This window comes from Oratosquilla oratoria, chromosome 17 (genome assembly GCF_046742065.1).
Source record: "Oratosquilla oratoria isolate Oo_2021 chromosome 17, ASM4674206v1, whole genome shotgun sequence".
Classification (NCBI taxonomy): Eukaryota; Metazoa; Arthropoda; class Malacostraca; order Stomatopoda; family Squillidae; genus Oratosquilla; species Oratosquilla oratoria.
The window spans coordinates 12,901,383-12,921,315 of record NC_134793.1 but is presented as its reverse complement, the minus strand read 5'-3'; the positions used below and the strand labels follow the sequence as shown (position 1 = coordinate 12,921,315).

General features: G+C 42.3%; 1 protein-coding gene across 5 annotated transcripts in view; it reads right to left on the bottom strand.

Moving 5' to 3' along the window:
• The window catches only part of LOC143034424 (uncharacterized), a 39,597-nt gene extending 26,754 nt beyond the window's left edge, over positions 1 to 12,843 (bottom strand). Inside the window, exons 1-7 of one of the 5 annotated variants that reach the window (XM_076200454.1) lie at positions 12,735 to 12,843; positions 11,578 to 12,046; positions 8,035 to 8,240; positions 5,135 to 5,265; positions 4,731 to 4,910; positions 3,004 to 3,287; positions 1,924 to 2,058 (exon numbers count right to left, since the gene is read on the bottom strand). In XM_076200454.1, the coding sequence (XP_076056569.1) occupies positions 1,924 to 2,058; positions 3,004 to 3,287; positions 4,731 to 4,910; positions 5,135 to 5,265; positions 8,035 to 8,240; positions 11,578 to 11,895 (1,254 nt within the window). In that variant the 5' untranslated portion in view covers positions 11,896 to 12,046; positions 12,735 to 12,843. Of the gene's footprint in view, positions 1 to 1,923; positions 2,059 to 3,003; positions 3,288 to 4,730; positions 4,911 to 5,134; positions 5,266 to 8,034; positions 8,241 to 11,577 lie in introns of all 5 variants that reach the window. The other 4 variants (XM_076200458.1, XM_076200456.1, XM_076200457.1 and 1 more) reach the window with 4 other exon arrangements.
• Between the last annotated feature and the right edge of the window lie 7,090 nt (positions 12,844 to 19,933).

Genomic DNA, 19,933 nt, shown 5'->3' with positions numbered 1-19,933 from the left:
TTCCAACCATTTTTAATAAATTTGGTATCCAGGCACTATTTAAAAACAATAATAACATTAAGAGTTTGTTAATTAAAAATTCACCAAGAAGAAAAGAAGGTTGTATTTATAGCATACCATGTAAAAACTGATTTTATTTACATAGGCCAAACAGTCAAAGGTATGAAAGAATAAGCTAACATAAATTTAGTATTAGAACGGGACAAGTGTCAAGTGGATTATTTATCCACCAAAGGGATTATGGACATAATATTGACTGGGGAAATTCAAAAGTAATTACTTCTTGTAATAATATTGTTGAATCTTGTTATATAAAAAGAAATTTTGGAAATAATATGAACTTGAGTTTGGGTTTATTTAGATTAGACGATTTCATTATTGACAGGATTGTGTGTGATAATTTATAATATGATAACTTTCCGAATATCCTCTGTCCTCTCATGTATATATTGTTTCTTTCTGTACCTTTGAAAATGTCTTAATATACGAAAACGTTTGGTATTTTTTTTTTTCAATTTCCCTGTGATTTTTGCAAAAATAGTTTATCACGTGTTTTGTGATTTCTTGGCATGCACACACACACACACACATATATATACCAAAGTGGAGAACAAACGTGGATATTGACGCAATTATCAATAACGATTTTGAATCATTTAAGCATTGCATTTCTGCTTAAGAAAAATGAAATTTGATGACGTATTTCTTAAGTCCAACTGTCATTAACCAGTTATAAATACCATTAATCCGCTCACATTTGGAATATGATTCTGTATGATTGCCGAATTTCATGGAGGACATTGAGACGAGAGAGCAAATCAAACTACAATACTGATACAAAGTATGAGAATGAAACCATAAAAACGCGATATTTGATCCCACCCGGTTTAATCAATATCAAATTACGAAAATATCAGAACTTTGGATACTATCACATTGCGTAATTAAACAAGAAATTATGGCCACAAGCTGTCCGAACGTAGATTTCACCTAAAGGTAGTGTAGATACTAGATAGATAATTTTGCCTACTGCGTATTCAGTACATAATATGGACTTGCCGTTGTGGCGATGGTATTTCTGTTATATATATATATATATATATATATATATATATATATATATATATATATATATATATATATATATATATATATATATGTGTGTGTGTGTGTGTGTGTGTGTGTGTGTGTGTGTGTATGTGATTTTGGATAGACAAGCAATATGCTGTGTCATCTGCAGTTCGGTATTCCGTTTTTTTCTCATTTGTTAATTCATTTTATTGCTGCATCCAGGCTAGTTCAAGACTGCAAGATATAACAGTCATTCACTATATTATCAGCCGCCTCGTACAAAACCAGTAACAGCAGCAGTGGAAAGCGTCAGGTTGACTCACCCAAACACTGCGAACCTGTTGAAAGACGACGCCGTTTCCTAGCAACAACTACGCTTCCAGTAAATCCATCCGTTCCAGGGAAAGAGAAACTGACCCCCCACCCCCAACACCCACCAACTCCGACTCCTACAGACAAATCAGAGTGTTTAGTCTAGACGACAGACCCTTCCCCCCACCCACCCACCACCAGCACCAGTACCACACCACTGTCGACGCTCACTCTACTTCCCCTCTCCTCCTCACTCACACCGTGCTCACCCAATCATCCGTCTTATCCTCTCCTGTTTCTTTTACCTCTTCACCAATTTTTGACTCTACATCCCCCATTCCTCCTCCACCTACTTGGTTAGCTGGTCCTTAAGCTTGCGTGGTAGGAAGGGGTTTGGAGGAAAGAAAAAGCCGAAAGGAAAGACAGGAGGAGAGGGAAGATCGTTTCCATGCTGAACATACACGTCAAACCCAAAGGGCAGTGCATTTTTCTCCACTCCCCGTCCCCTCCTGTCCCCCCTCTCTTTCGACCTTGCCTGACCTTCAGTTCGACCTCTCTGCCCTCGTAGTCCCGAATGTCGTGTTCGCCCAGTTTGACGTAGAGACGCGACCTGACGCAGTGGGCAGCTGTGAGGACCCAGCGAGGATGGATAAGCGTGCCTCCACATTTGAGTTCCTGCAGAAAGCAAAAAGGAGGAAAGGTAAAGTTAAACAATTTTCACCATAAAAAGAATACTACGTGATTCTGGTCCATAGGGGGGCCACTAAAGCCCGTATTTAACGCATAAAGATGGGTTCACACCAAGTGCTACGCGAGCTACGGTATCTATACGAGCTATGTACCTGTGAAACTGCTCGTGTAGATGGCCAAATCCGCATAGCATCTGGTCTGACTTCGCTTTGAAATTTATACAATCAATATCATCATATGGAATCTAAATTGTAGAACCGAAACTCTTGTATAGGTGGGAATACTAATTCTAGTCATAGTGTTACATCTACACCTTCCTTGAGTGCTACTTTAGTGTGACGTCTACCTCAATATACCCAGGTGCAGCGCGGAGATTTACTCTGGGCTACCAAGGATAGACCATCCGCTCTCGCGGGATCGGTAGTTTTAGGAGGGGAAGAGATGTCTGTATGAAAATGAAAGGATAGTTGTGTACAAAAGAGGGCTATTTCCACCGGGCGATTTAAGGGATGTTTATTTCGTGGGGTCGTGGCTTTGGAGGTGTGGGCGGAGCCTTGGGGTTCGAGGTCTCCCGCGCCCCTTCCTATCACTTGGCCATCAGGTCAAGTGAGGTGTAGCGTGGGTATTTATATCTGTCTCACATTTTCTAAACACGTGGCCTGCCCATATAAAAAGAAGCAAATGAAGCTCCTAAATCAAAATCCTCCTCGGCCTGAACTAGTTTTATTTATAAGGGTCATCCTGACAGGTAACAGCAGCCGAATTTTTAAGGTACAGTTCATCAAGCAGATGCCATAAATGCGGTTCTTACATGGAGGGAAAGCGTAACAGAGGAGGAAATCTCATGCCTGTACTACGTTGTTCTCGAAAGGGGTGTCATACTACACGGTCATGATCTTATCTGATCGAAACCTGTTGTTCAAAGTTCACCTTGAACCGGTTGAAGACGGCCACAGTCCAAGGCCAGGTGCCCGGAACAGCCTCTCTCCCGCCGATGATTCGGTGAAGATCGTAAGGCACCTGTACTTTGGCCACCCCGCACTTCTCTTCGTTCCATTTCGCTTGTGGCGTGTCGTCGTCACTGTCCCTGTTTCTTGGAGATCCACTCTCCTCCTCCTCCTCCTCCTCTTCCTCCTCCTCCTCCTCCTCTTCCTCCTCCTCCTCTTCCTCGTCGTCTTCTTCTTCGTCCCAACTTGCCTTATATTCGTCCCAACCTGCAACAAAAAAGCAAAGGATCTCCGTGGAGACGTGAAACATTACTATCGGGTTGTGAATTACTATTTGTAAATAATCTTGTATGTGCGACATCGCGTGCACATACACAGTAATATCCACAAATCAGATCTCCCTCTCTCTCTCTCTCTCTCACACACACACACACACACACACACACACACACACGCAAGAGAAGCACAAGAGGACATGGAAAAAACAAAACTACAGAAGAGATTTGAAGAAAAACAGTTTTTCACAGAGTGGTGGACACTTGGAACAAACTGGAAAATGAAAGAGTGTGCGCAAAAACCATTCATGGATTTAAGAGCAAATTGGACACTGCGAGATACAATGGCGGGACATCACGAGCGTAGCTCCCCTTCCCGCAAAATACTAGGTAAACACACACACGCGCACACACACACACACACACACACACCTGCCGAAATTACAAGTAGAAGGCCTATCATCGTTGAGGTACCTATTTACAAACAACGTAAAAAAACAGATAAACAGACATCAATGGAGAAATGATGAACGGCTAGATAAACTAGTCAATAAGCAAACAAAATACACAAATGAATTAATAATTCATTAATCAATAGATCAACAAATAGATGAATAAATAAGCAAACAAAACAATTAGATAGATAAATGAATTAATGTCTTGGGTACCGTCATAATGTATTATTAAGACAAGGGTAGGCCACCCCGCGTTAGTATTGGTCTGAAAGCGTCATAAACTCTTGGGCCCCTTATCCACCGTGGCAAACGTTGTGGATTCTGATCCTATCAGACGTCAACGAATAGGATCGAACACCTCTTATATCAAACTCTATACTCTGCCAATTTTTTGTCAACAGATGATTATAATGAAAATGGTTTAATAGAGAGCTGGAGGGATTGATAGATAGAACGTCTGGTGTGTGTGTGTGTGGACTCGTGATCGACAGCTATTTCCCTCCCGGAAGAGAGCTTAGAGCTCGTATATGACCGATCTATGAGCAATGCTGTGACCTTACACGCACACAAACACCCCAGTTCCCCGCCTACAAGAGTTGGAGTAACAACCCGCAGCGCAGCGACACTGAAATTATTTCATCCCTGGGCGGGATTCGAACCCGGACCTCCGTAGTGGGAGCCGGGAAATCTAACAACTACACCACGAGTTGTGTGTGTGTGTGATTGTGTTTGCCTTTTGGATGAGTAGAGTTTATCATTTGATCATTTAATTAAGTCAAATATACACAACGCGCCTACGTTACCACAAGCCTGAAGGCTCACACACACACACACACACACACACACACACACACACACACACACACACACACAATTTAAGGCAAAGTTGGATAAATGGAGTATAGCTCCAATCCCGTGTACCACAATTAGGTAAATGCAATTCGGTAGTAATAAAATAAGGAACCTGCCGACTAGCTCACCATAATCATACTCTGGCTCGACTTCGTCCAGGTAGTAATAAGAATAACTAGGAAGGTCGTCTTCATCCTCGTCGTCATCCTTCTCCCCTACGTAATCGACAAATGGGTAGTCTTCATCTACATACACAATCCAGTCGAATTCATCCTCGGAGTCAACGTCATAGTCGTGGCTGGAGTGAGCTGCGATGACGTCATGTCGCAGTGAAATGTTATTGGACGGGGAGTGAACGGAATTGATGACGTCATAGCAAGGTGATTTGAATTTTAACTTCAACGGGTTGTGAGGAAAGTGGCAACAATGAACAGTGCTAAAGACGTAGATTATGAGTTTTTTGGAAAAGTTATAATGATACATTATTTCACACCCACCCACTCCCCGGGCAGTTATTTTTTGAAGTACTTACTCTCCTGGTCTCCGCCAGCGGATTCTTCCAAGAGCTTCTTCACCTTTTCCTCGCATTTAGACCCCTCGACGTAACAGTAGCGCTCTTCCCTCAATGGCTCGTCCCCACATAGAGACGAAAATAAACATTCCCTGAAAGAGTTTTGTAGTTGTTATTCTAAGGCGAGATTAATAGTTCTGGAAGTAGTCATCTACAGGGAGTGGGTGGGAATTGTTGAAAAGGTGATGGTGGAATTTGTGGTAGTGGTTGTGGGAAGGGTGGTGCTAGTAATTAGTAACCATATCCATGTGGTGGTGGTAGACGAGGAATTAAAAAAAAAAAAAATCTTCCCTTCATATTGAGTTGTTATTTTCACAAAATATGGCAACAAAAGAATATATATTAAGACTTCTGCTCTCGGAGATGCATTAAAAAGTCAATGTAACAGCGTCTGCCAACAGCGTCGATACTATCGTCGCGGATGCACTGTGGTGACAGTAGAATTTAAAAGTGGTCAGAGAGAGGGGGAGGAAAAGAGGGAAGGAGGAAGGGGAGAGAAAGTGAGAGAGAGGGAGAAAGAAAGAGGGGACAGGTAGAGAAAGAGAGACAGAAAATGAAAGAAGGAAGAGATACAGAGCGTGGGCAAGAAAGAGGAGATAGGTAGAGAAAGGGACAGAATAGGAAAGAAAGGAGGAAGACAGGGTGGGCAAGAGAGGAGAGAGAAGACATGTAGAGAAAAGGAAAGGAGGGAACCTAACAGTGGGCAGGAGAGAGGGGAGGGAAAGAAAGGTGAGAGAACAAGAAAGGATAAAGAGGAGAGGTTGAGAGAGAGGAAGAAAGCAGAAAGAATAGGCAGGTAAAAAGGGAGAGGGGTAGGAAAGAGACGGAAACAGGGAGAGAGAGGTGAGGGAAAATAGGGAGAAAGAGGAGGCTGACAGAGAGTGACATAGAGGAGAAGAGAGTGACAGAAACATAAAGAAGAGAGCCACGAGACTGTATGTACGTATGTGCGTGTATCTGATTTCTTACGGGAATGTAGGCGCGCGCGTGTGTGTATGTATGTATGTATGTATGTGTGCGTGTGTATGTATGTGTGCGTGCGTATGTCTATGTACGCGTACTTGCGTGCGCACGCGCGTGCTCGCTCGTATCTCTACTTCCGAGTCGGTAGGTTAGTTGGAACTGGATAGGGGGGGGGGAGGGAGGGAGAGGAGAAAGGGAGAGAGGGAGGGAAGGAGAATATACCTGTTGACCCAGTGCCGGAAATCTCAGAGGCTGTCTCTCCCTTCACCCTCCCCTCCCCTCCTCTACTCTCCTCCTCTCGTAGTTTCTGTGAGCGTCCCTGTTGACGATAACGCCCGGAGATGCAGACGACGCCCTGGGCAATCTCTCGGATGGACGAGAGGATCAGAGAGTACCTAGTGGTCAACAGAGTGGGGATTGGGGGGTGGGGGGTGTAGTGCCAAGGACAGAATGCTACCTTCTGAAAGAATAACCAAGACGTGTGCGTGTGTGTGTGTGTATGTGTGTACGTGTGTACACATAGATGTATGGACCCAGACGTGCGCCATTAAGGTCTAGGACGTGTAGCATTACAGGGGAGGTAGGCGTACTCTCTCGAAAGAGGAGCCTTGTAGCACTGCGCGTGCGTGTGTGTGTGTGTATGTACGTGTGTGAGTGTGTATTTACCTAACTGTAATATACAAGAGTAGATCTTTACTCTCAAAGTCCCGTTTCTATATTTTAAAGTAATTTGTGTTTTTGGTTTTACCATTTCTTCATCCAGGTCGTGACATAAGTTGAATGTATTCATATTTTGAAAGCACACTGTCTTCCTTAGTCTTTTTGTGCACTTCTTTCCTATTCCGTATAACACAATAATATGTCTTGTTGTTTTTTCAATTCGATCATATTCCTGTACACGCCAATCATCCACATTTTTTTTTAATATTTCTATGTATAGGCTATCTGCTATGGAAAAAGGAACCTTTTTGTTGCCATTCCTTGTGTACTCTATTTTTTTTTTTTTTTTTTTTCATTTTGTTGCGGGGGACGTACCATTGTTCCATACTTCGGTCTGGGGTGGACAATATGTTCATCAAAAACTTGCATTTCTCCTGTTATTTTGTTTTGTTTCGTCGCAAATTGCATTGACTAACAGTGTTTGCTGGTTTCTACGTGAAAGTACGTAAGTATGACTTAAATTCAGGTACGACATGCGCAGTCCCCCTCTGTTTTATATATATATATATATATATATATATATATATATATATATATATATGTGTGTGTGTGTGTGTGTGTGTATGCACTTGGTCTACTTTGCATAAGTGAACACATGTACCCGTGTTCTTATTAGCATATATATATATATATATATATATATATATATAATATATATATATATATATATATATATATATATGCTAAAGACAGGAGCCTTAAACTCCGTTTTATCCTGACTAGTTTCACAGTTTGATATCTTCATTCCAATCAAGCTCAGGTTGTCTTGAGTCACTACCAGTTCAATTTCATATTATCTGGATAGGTGGCTTGAAATATTTACACCTGTTTGGGGAAAGGTAGAAGGCATAGTGAGGTGTACATCAATGGCGGATGCTGATGCTAGACTGGATGTGTGATGGTGATGAGGAGAGTGAGTTGGAAGATAGCTGTGGGGGATTTTGTGACTTTGTTGAGATGTGTGCTAGGCGAAGGGACTTCTGGAAGCGTTGAAAGGAGAGGAGAGAGGTTGGTTAGAGTAGAAGCTTACTTGAAAAGGCTTGGGCAAGCGAAAATCTGTACATTTAATAAATGTCCTCATATGGTGTCTGCCCTCAACAATTTGTCGACAATTGTCATGTTACATCAAAAGAAAGGTTGCGTAGTCGGCTATCTGAGGAGAACTGCCATAGACGTACCTGGTTCTTCGGGTGATGCACGATCGCGTGCAGCGGGACCAGGGCGTCGGGTCGCCGTATAGGAGAGAAGCCAGGTTCAGGTCGTCGTCATGGCTGACGCCGTGGTCATCGATGTCCACGACGAGGAACCGTCGATCCAGGCACTCGGCACCGCGGCACTTCTTCCGGGACTTTTTCCTGCGTCGGCGACGGTTTTGCTCTTCTTGCTGAAACCCGGATAAGACATCCCTTAACATTTTTAAACAGTTTGGTTACCAGCGGTGGTGTTTTGTCCAACACTCGCATTGGGCAAGTTTGATCCATCCACTCGTGGTTGAAGTCAAACAGAAACGAGAAATACTAATGCTAATTCAAGTTCACTATATACACATACGGATATGATGGAAATGTGCAGGATAATGATGAACACTGACTGGACAAATCAAATGCATCTACACGTAGTTTGTTAAGCAGAGACGAGAGATAGTGATGCCGATTAGGTTATATATATCCACCAAATATCAACAAGAGCAAGTTATCAATGGCATTTACATGATAGGGAGAATCCCAAACTGCAAGACAATACACACAAATGTAATATGATAAAGGCCATGTTTAAATGGACAGCATGCACACACACATGACTATACATGACTTGAATAAACTGGATGCGGAAAGATACAACAGCGGGTCTCTACGGGCATAGCTCTCCTCCCGCAAGATACAACTAGGTTAACACACACACACACACACACACACACACACACACACACACACACACACACACACACACACACACACACACACAAGGATATCTCAGCACATGTATAGTAAAAGGACTGCCCAAGAAAATAACGTGTTCTTAAAAAAATAATAGAAATATCCATATTGACAGGGCAGGAATAAATTGATTTTCCTAGTCAAAACGTTTGAGAAGAATACGACTGAAATCATGTTTGATCTAAGGCACATATGGTAGTGACGTAAAATATACGTTATGGACATGTTAAATGTGACATTGCTGACCGAAATAATTATCAAGAAATTTCCACCAGATTAACATAACTGATGCAAGGTCAAGTGAGGGCAGGTAAGGTGAGTTGACCTCACTACATCCCTTGTGTGTGTTTGAGTCGGTGTGTGATTCACCATGGTCTTGGATCACGTGTTGGACTCGTGATCGACAGCAATTTCCCTCCCGTAAGAGAGCTCAGAGTTCGTATATGACCGATCTATGGTAAATGTGTGTGTGTGTTGTGCGGGCGCGCGCGTGCCCATGTGATAAAGTTTCGAACTCATGAGCAAGTGGTCGTGAGTTTGATTCCCGGGACCCGTTCCGGGTTTTGTCGCGTTAGTTCCCGACAGTCCTGGACAGCCGGGGAGGCGACCCAACATAGTCCTTGAAAAAAAAATGTAGGAGTGGGTTGGTAAGTTTTTAATGCTACACTAACATCTTACATTTGCATCTGCAAAGGAAACACGAGAAGAATATTTTCTGTCTATCCTAATGCAGCATTGGCTCAATTTTCCCAGCGTGTGTGACACTGTCTAGTTTTTTTCCCCCGGTTTTGATGGATACATTAGTACCTCCACGAAAACAGCATCAAATATTCAAACCAACAGTAAATGGTAGAAATACACAGGGGTTTAAGCTTATGACACACAGTACGTTATTTATAGCATATCCCGTAATATGAGATTACTCGTAGCCTTATCAAAGCAGTAGAAGGAGTGAAAAACTAATTTGGTAGAGTGTGCTGTCGTAGGTAGTGCCTACTACTCGTGTGTAGATGATATTTCACTCTAACTTGCTCTCCTTCAACCTGTGTTTATATAAATTACATCCCTCTCTCTTTCTTTCTTTCTCTCTATTTCTACCTCTTTCTTTCTCCCCTCCTCTCCATTTCCCCGCGTTTTCGCATTTCCCCTCTTCCAGCCCAAGTTACAAATCTTTCCTCGTCTTCCTCTTCCTTTTCTCAACCTTAAACATAAACTAACAGATTCTCTCCGTATCTCTATCCTCCTTCTCGTCTTCCCTCCCTCAATTCTCACTTCCCTCTCTCCCTTCCCTGCTTTCCAATTTTATAACGATTTACACTATCTATATATCTCTAACTCTCGGAGTGTTGTTTTTGTCCATTTCATTCTTGCACCCTTTCTACACTTCTCCTCGTCTACTTTACTATGCACCGTCCTTCCAGAAAAAACAAACAAACACCAACGCTTAGTTTTCTTCCTAAGGCTCTCTCTTTCCCCTTTCTGACACCCCCTCCAGCGCTCTCCGCCCCCCTCTTCCACATTTTTTCGTTCGCTCCTTTTATAATCCTTTTTCACGTCTCCTTTAAGTGACAGAAACTTCTCCCCTTCCCACTCTTTTTCGGGAGATTTTTTTTTCGCTTTACAACTGTCGTCAGCTGACCTGACACCGTCCCCTCGCCAGCAACGAACTCCCAGCACTACCGCTACAACCAACACTACATAAAAACGACAACAGCAGTATCAACCACTACAATTACTAACCTCTACCACCAGAACGACCAAACTATCATTATCAATACCATTACTACCGCCTCGACAATCATCTCCACTACAGAATCATAATAAAATGAGTAACATCATTAACCGACATCGTCACAATGACAAAACTACTACCACTACGATCATCAGTACCATTACTATTATCCCCTATCGCCACCACCATCGCCCAATATCACCATCCTGCACTACTACCACGGCTCTTACCACCACCAAAGACACACCTACACCACGTTATAATAATAATAATAGTAATGATAATAATAATAACTTTTATTTGGCAATGGATTAATATACATGAAGTGCAGATAATGAAAAGAACACATAGTTAGAAATAACAATTACAATTGCAGAGGAAAACACACACAAAAAAAACACGTTTTCTATGTTAGCTCCGCTGAAAAAGCATCACATTCTGACTCCATCCCATCCTACCTCATTTCCACCCCGACACATCAAGCCAACCTAAGCAAACTTGCCTAAACCCTGACCCTAACCTATCAGCTCATATTATCTAACCTCACTTCACCTGATCTCACCCGTTTCTTTACCTCATCCTAACGTCTGTTTACGTTGCCGTTCCCACCTCCATGAGACTCTACTTCCTCACAACTGCTATGGTCTCTCAACCGTGGATGACTACCGAGTATCAAAAGTGAGGTCGTAGACAGGAAATTAATGTTATTTAGTAGAGCCTGGCGTTAATTTTTTCCAGTATTGACATGGTCTTCTCTAAGAGGCTAAAGAACAGTAAAGTATAAGCTACGGCTGCAGACTAATAGATGGAGTACCATTGCTAAATGGCTGTGGAACTCAATCTTTTCTCCACGTATCCCATACTTATGCATTGCTGTCAGAACGCCTCGGCCATCACTATCTCACCAACTCCACTATCATCACCATCACTACCGTCACCACGACTCCCCTACCACTAACAACAACGAATAACAACAATAGCATATGAACACCTTCGAAGCTATCGCCATACGCTCTGGCACCCGAGAAATAATAAAGTAATTCTTACAGTACCTCTGCCACCCTGCCGTCTTCGAGAAAGTCGACGATTGTATGGAGCATATCTAGGTAACTCTCAACTTCGTCAGGCGTCATGTCAACAATATCCACAAATCCGTCGCCATCAGCTGACCTTTTGTTCCTATCTTGCGCCTTTTCGACATCATTGATAAGGGCGAGAGGTGCTGGAGGACTTAAAGGTTCCGAGGCCACTAGGTGGAGAAGGAGCGAGGATACAAAATAAAGGAGGGGAAGCAGGTAGTGGGGGCGGCTACGGTACGCCGAAGGGGAAATTGGACAACGTAATGGCCACTGGTCAACTCGGAGGGTCATCGTGATTTTTTAAATAGGAACGGTCGGGGGTTCTCAACGCCTCGGGCGGCGCGGCCCGGTGGCAGCACTAATTTCGGAACCTTTCTGTTCACAACAGCTCACAGGATCCTGTCAACGTTTTCCTCACTTTTAACTCGAGTAAATAACTGCCCTGAAATGCGTGGGAAAGGTCGACGGTTAGTCGTCACTAGGTTGTTGTTCGTGTGAAGTTGGTTGGTGATGCTTTATTTCATCTCCGAGAAGCAAATGACTATGCACCGAGGTACTCGACAAGGTGTCAAATTCGGGAAAATCAAATTACATGAAACTTACAAGGAAGGTGAGTCACAGTCTATATTAAAATTTAGAAGCAACAAGATCAAAGTCAAGGTAACCAAAATTTTATTTTATTATTTTTTCAAATAACTATGAACACACTGAAACAAAAACTAGCCAACACAAATTCTTAGCAATTATATATATTGCAGTGGTGGACTTCCATAAACTTTACATATTTAAAGGGCTATGATTCGAAAAAGGTTGCAGGTTGATGTTACATGTTAATAACGCGTAGGGAGTTACGTATCTGTGACTTCCACATTGGTAGATTCAGGATTAACCCGTCGGGCAAGGTATAGGAGTAAGTGTGGATACTCTGTTTCGTCGCAGTAAGATTTAACCACCAAATGCAGGAAACGGCGATAGTGAACTGCTGTTTATGTGACACTGCAGCCTGTAGCGTCCCATCAAGCTACGTTAAATATTGACGATTTTGTTAAAAGAAAACTGTATCGCCACCAGGAGGGCTTGTCCGAAGGCTCGCTCCCCGTCACACTAGAAACAGAAGCTTGATCACGCACCAACACATTCACACGACCGTTACACAGTAAACAAATTTCTTCGTAACGAGAGAACCGCGATTTTTCTACTAAGCTATACTCGGAGTCCCGCCGTCAGATACGAGATTTGAGAGATATAGTGAGATATGAGAGTGAGTGGTCAAGGAGGGAAAAGATTGAGATAAGAATCCATCTTGCGATAAGGCGTAGGACGATGCGGTCAGGCCTGATAAGGTATACAGCAACTCGGCAGAGGAATCGTCTAAATAAAATCGGGAGAATCAATTTACAAGAGAGATTCACGCTCTATATTATTTGGAAGCAGAGATCAAAGTATAGGTCACCAATATGTGGAAAAAGTCTGTAACTTCTTATAAACTATCTCATGAATATACCGAGACAAAAAGTAGCCAATACAAATTCTCAGCTTTCAACCTTTAATTGCTGACGCAATAACAAGAAAAAATCACAAGAGTACTCGTGTATATAGAAATATGTTAAATGCAGATAAAAATATATCGCAAGATAGATAGATTATTTAGAAATATATTAGACTAAAAGATAACACCATGGATCAGGTCCTAGTGTCTACAATAATACGTAAGAACGTTTCACATGGTACTTGATTAGGGTTGAGCTGGGACCTGAGGTTAAGAATCACATGGTTCGATTATGGTGTGGGGGTGGGGAAACTAGACAAGAGACTTAGATTATATTAATTATTATAATAATGATAATGTGAATGAATAGGTGCAATAAAAATCTTTATAAAAATGGCGGGAAATGGAAAGGAGCGTAAAAAGACTAAACTAAGAGGTAATTGGAAGCAAGGCAGAAGAGGGAACATATTTGCAGTGAATTGGGCGATGAGAGGAGGTTAGGGAATAGGAGGGACCCAGGCAGGATGTCGCCCAGACGAGTCCCAGATACCAGTGGGAGGCAAATGACTCATAGAGATGGAGTGGTCATCACGACGCACAGTCCTGGGCTTCCGTGGAATATGGGCTACCAGCTGCACAGAAAGCTAACATCCGCGCGCAAATATTTATGTTTATGTGGGATGGGGGGGGGGGGTAAATGGTGCTTATGTGTGAATGATATTTTGACGCAGCCCAAAGGGATTTCTCCCCGTCTTCTCATTCTGCGTTAGGGGGCGGTAATGTGTGGAGGTGGGGGCGCTGATTAAGTGAAGCGGCCTTGCTGTGGATGTACTATGTCTTGCTACATTGCCTCTTACCTACGGCAATGGGGCGGGGTATAGGGATGACCCGTTATCCACGAAGAGCTAAGATGAGAGGGAGGATGGGAGTGGGTTCGCGCCTTTGAGTTGGCTTCCTCCTTTATAAATTGGAAAACGCCCATGGCATACAGATAGAAATTCTTGTTGTCACTGCTATTTTAGATGTTAATTAATTATTGCTATCGTTATTGTTATGATGACGTCATGTTAGGTGAATAGGGGCATTTGACGTTGACCAAAAAGATACTAATAAAGTATGTCACCGTTAGAAGGAGAGAGATAGAGAAAGCTTGTTTATCTTGTGTTCAATACCGCCAAAAACCCTCTTCCTTTGTAAATGGCAACAGGACTTATTGAAACTAATTCTGCAAGGTGGAAAATCGTCGCAAGCAGAATTGGATTAATTACACAATTTACAGTCACTTAAGTTCAATTAAAATTACGCAACCAAAGCTTAAACTACAAAAAACAATTAAGTCACAATTGCATGGTTTGTAATCACAAATTACAAGATCAGTTACATGATAACCTTTTTAATCACCTACGTATGGGATTACAGTAAAAAGCTTGGTCATATATAGATCATATATCTGCTACAATTATAATCACAGTTATTTTGAATAATTATTGACGCGTACGAGGGGGGGGGGTTGCCGATTTAATGAAGCGGCCTTGCTGTGGATGTGCTGTGTCTTGCGATACTGCTTCGACCCAGGGCAGTGGACAAGATGCAGGGATGACCCGTCATCTAGGAGATGCTAAGAGGGAGGGTAGAGGGGAGTGGAGTATATTGGAGATGGAATGGGTTGGAGTGGTTTTTATACCTTTGTTTTTTGGCTACCTCCCTTGTAAGATGGAAAGAGCCTTTGGTATATGTATATACAATTGCTCAAAGATGTGTAATGAAACCACAATTTTTCAATTGCAAATGGTAATTGCCACAAACCCTTCCATGACGGGTACCACTTTTCCTTTCATTCTGGCTCCCGTCAGGCGATTTATTTCATCTCAGTAGCACAACCCTCCCCCCCACACGCACACATACTTTGGTACTGAATTAGTAAAAAATAAATAAAGAGTACGCGAGGCATTCTTACAAAAAGTAAGAGAGAAATTGCTGAGAAAATATGATAATTGACTAAATGAGCAAGAATGGAAGTTAAGAAAAAAAGATATTGCTACCGAAAAAGAGAACAATAGAGAAACGTTTACAATACACACACACGCCACACACACACACACACACACACACACACACATATATATGTATATATGTATATATTATATATATATATATATATATATATATATATATATATATATATGCTAGTTTAAAAAAATAAAAAAGAGAAATGATTAATGGCATTCCACGGTCTTAACCTTCAAGTATTTGCGTCATCGAAGGCGACAAACGCTTTTATTTATATACGTGAACGACCCTCAGTGCTGAACGTTACCTCCGCTGATCGCGACCCCCTCTAAGCCAAAGGCTTGATCCTCAAATGAATACAGTTGTGTCCCTCGTTTGTCATAAAAAAGTATCAAAAGTTGGTCATCCGGTCACGAATTGATAAACAACGAATATACATGAGAATAACTTTAAAAATGATAATGTGACTGACTGAAGAAGGAAGAGACAAGAAATAAATGAAAAAATATGAGTTACAGTGATGCCCTTAGAGTGTTAGACTATTAGTAAGACTGTGGGATTGGTTCTAGGAGATTAGATATCTTCGTTATCTTGAGTGGCACGATCCGATTCCCCGTAATCAGTGTAATTTCCGTAATACACTTGAGTTTTTGGATTTTCCCAAAGTTCAGAATTTACAACGTCACGGATGATACCAAGATATAGTCGTTATTCGCTCTGAAAATATTTGCTTGAAGCTTGGTCGTGTTGTGCTAAATACTCATTTCATCTCCATCTACTCACATTTTGAACCCTTGTCCCATTTATTCTACTCTTCATATACTCTAACTTTTGATAGGAGGATAAGATAGACAATTTTTTTTAGAAACGTTAGGGATTTTTAAGTAAATATAGAAGAAATTACTTTTAATATAATGATATAATAAATTGTTGTTTATCACTAATTTTAATTACCAAACAACTCCTTGGTTATGGCGATGTCCAGAAGTGTTGTTACAATAATTATATTTTTCATTCTTCGATACAATTAGTTGGCGGCGTCATCGGAAATGTAACGGACTAACATGCGATTTATTGTGGGTTCGAATCCCCCGCACCCTCTTTATTCCCAACAGTAAGAGTTGCATCTCATCACCTTCTTAACTTATCAAGAGGTCACTAAACTTAAGCGGACTGGACTCGCGTTCGTTTGATTGTGGATTCGAATCCCCCGCGTTTTTTTTTCTTTTTTTTTTTTTTAATAGTAAGAGATACATCTCTTCACCTAACATCGGGCCAAATAACTGAGAGAATGACGAGCGTGGGCCACATAATGATTTTTTTTTATTTACACATCGATTATTTTACCAATTTTTCGTTAGAAATTTTATTATCAAAAAATGACCATCGGGCCGTAATTTGGTAACTCCAGGACTAATGGAAATTGAACCTATTTTGAGGTTAATGAATGTGTAGTGTCAATACCTACATAGGTGATAACGTTGCCTTCGACCTCTCTTCACTGGCAAGGGCTACGTCGACATCTGGATTCGGGAAATAATTTTGGTACACTGGGTAAGAGTGCAGCACCATGTGACATCATAACATTATATCGTTCATAAACGAATTATTCATACTGAATAACATAGCTAACTTTTCATCGATCATTAAACCGTTTCTTTTTTATATCAACGAATATTGAATTAACCTATCTAATAGTGCAGACTGTATTAGATTTTGTGTACACTATACTTTGCATCGAACATTGTAAATCGTTTTCCCTTTTTACGTCAACGATGATTGAATACCCGCACTGTGCGCGTGCTTGCATGAGCCCAGTTCTAAACATATGCAAGTATATACCTCAATGGCTTCCTTCTTTCTGTATCAGCAAAGATTGAATTCCTGTGGGTTTGTACGCATATATGCATGAGGCCAGTTATAAAACCGTCCAAGTAAATACATCTATGGCTTTCTAATCAGTACAGACGTGACTGCTAGCCCAGAGGTCACTCAGGGTACGAATGGATTGGCGGGAAATTATCACCCCACCACCACCAGCAGGGGCACTTCAGCAAATTAAGTATTAGCGGTAATTACTCAGAGCAGTGACCCTGCCTCTCCTCGTTTGGATCAATTAAAGATAATCTGTGCTCTCGTGGCACATGTCTGGGTAGATTTATATAGGGTAAGGAAGTGTAGGCTTACTGAGTTTTTGTGGGAGATTTACTAAGGTTTGGGTGAGGTGCAAATCAGAAAAGGTGCTGACGATTGATCATTAGAAAAAAAGAAGTTGGACAGTTGCATAGTTTTTTTTTAAGTAGGTTATGTTTGGTTTGATTAGGTTTTGAACAATTCTCCGCCTTTCCACATTCCCAATAAACAAATTTCCGCTCAGCAACTGTCCTACATTATGTGTAGGGTTATCGGATGGTATTCCGTTCTTGTGGTGCATGACTTTTCTGGGGAAGCGGAAATATATATTTTTCATCTTTACCCTGTGTGCCTGGACAGCCCGTATGCCATTCACCGTCAACCGTTGGTAATCGAACCGATATCCAGGCTGCTATGGGGGAGAATTTGTATCTAATGTCCTTTTAAGACGGCACACAAAGTATCCTGTGTGACATGTTCTGTTTATGTGATATGTAACCAGACGCTTCATGAATAATAGGTTAATTAATTAACTAATAAACAAATAAATACATACATATATTAACAAATGAATGAAGTTTTAAACGAAGACATAAAGGAAAAACGTCCGAGGTTTTATTCGACCATGCGCGCCGGCTACACGTGGGACGGGTTATACACAACCCATACAAATCTTGAGGATCAATTCATGACCTGAGTTTGACGTGACCCAGTTCGGGGAACCTCCCACCCCCTCTCCTCCTCTTCCTAATCCCTTCTGTGCCCTTAATTGTATTTCCTCGTCTACAACCAGACCTTCCGTCCTTGGGAACAATATTACGCCGAGGAGGTGCGAAACGAGATTCAAATAGGGATAGGAGTTAAACGAGATCAATACTCTTCGACATCTGCGTCACTCTGGTCCTTAGAGGTCCCTCTGTCTTTAATTCATTCAGTACCAGTTCATCTAAGCTGAATAAAACCAATGGAAAATCTTACATGATAGGGAAATATTCCATCCTCGCCATAGAATGCAGTGGTATACAAACAATACCCTCATTTTATTGCACCCAGGGTTCTCACCGACTCCACAACCTGCTTCTGGTCCCTCTCACATTCCCCTACCAGCCCTGGCCACCTTACATCCCCGCCCCCACCCGTCCGCAGCATCTGCCTTCTTTCGAGACACCACCATCTGGCACGTCAATAAGAGAACGTGTTCTCTGGACGCCGCCAAGCCGACAACTGCTTGGCTTAACCGACCCTGCCTGCCCCGCCTGCCTGCCCGTCCGCCCACCCGCTAGCCTCTTTGCCTGCATGCCTACGTCATTATCTGCCACTACCAGCTGCCGCTCACCCCACAGCCCCTATTGCTACCAGCTGCCCCTTTGCATAAGCCCGCATCCACGTCCCAAGGAGTTGTTTGTATCAGTGTCTGAAGTGGTTACACTGTTATTTACGATTGTGTTTTCCTGTGTCTCCCTTCGCCTACACACACCTTCTCTTCACTTATCTCTGGAAGGAAATTTTTCCTCTCCTCCTCAGTCCCGCCCGCAAAAACGATGGCGGAAATGCGTGAAATTCTTCTCCTTATCCTTCTTCCGCTTGCCCAATCCATCCTTCGCAACCCCTTCCCACCACCCACTTCTATCCTGATTAGCAGTGTACAATGTGGGGAACTGGTAGCACACCCCGTGTATAATTGTGCACTGGGCAGGTGCTCGTGTGATAGGGTACGATAGGACCTCCGTGGCTAGCATAACGGCGTACGAACCCGAATATTTCGATATACTAGTTCAATCTCCCTCACATCATGCACATTCTGCAAAACTCTCCGTCCTATCATTCCTAATCTTCATCCTTCTCCTCTTCATACTTCACCTCTTTCTTTGAACCAGACATTTAGCAATCGTTTATGATTGGACTTTTTTTTACTAAAAGAACAATGATGGTTGCACTGTCACGTTTGGCTATCCATAAATCTCTCCCCAGCCATCTCTTCGGCATCATATTGTCTCTTAGGATAGAAACGCTGCTATCGGCGGTGAAAACAATGTACTCCTTCGCTTCCTTCTCATACTCCCCTTTCTGTTACTCCTCCCTATACTTCTCTTACTCCTTCCCAACCCTCTTACTCCTCAACCGCTTTCTTTTTCTTCTGTCCATTCCTCCTCTTCTTATTTCACTCTTCGGTTATTCCTCTTCCACCCCCACCTCTTTCTCCTCATCTCCCGGAAACTACTCGTTCAAAGGCTCGTGTCCAGCAGCAGGGGTCTGCTGCCCGCACCACCCTACCCGACTCCCTGGACGCCGCCCGTCCACTCACTCGGAGCATCTGCTGCCTCCTCAGCGACGCGGCCATGGCGTCGTCGACGACGATGGCGGTCACGTGGCCCCACGTGTCCGCAGACCCTACATTCGAATCTGGGTGGGAAAAAAAAAATCTTGGGAGCCAAAGTGCTCGGCTTCCGTTCTCACGTAAAAAGCCCTCGGACCAAGAGCCAATATTTTCCCCCCTCTTAGATCATCATTCGAAACGAATTTATAAGTACATCAGGTCATCGTCGCCTTATCCCAAAACATCTGTGTAAACAGTGTGTGTTCGTGTGTAGGCCTATATTGTAACTAGTTGGGAAGTTACTTTTTAATATTACATGAATGTAGTAATCTAGTATTATATGAATAATAGTGTTTATTTTTATCAATATTATATTAGTC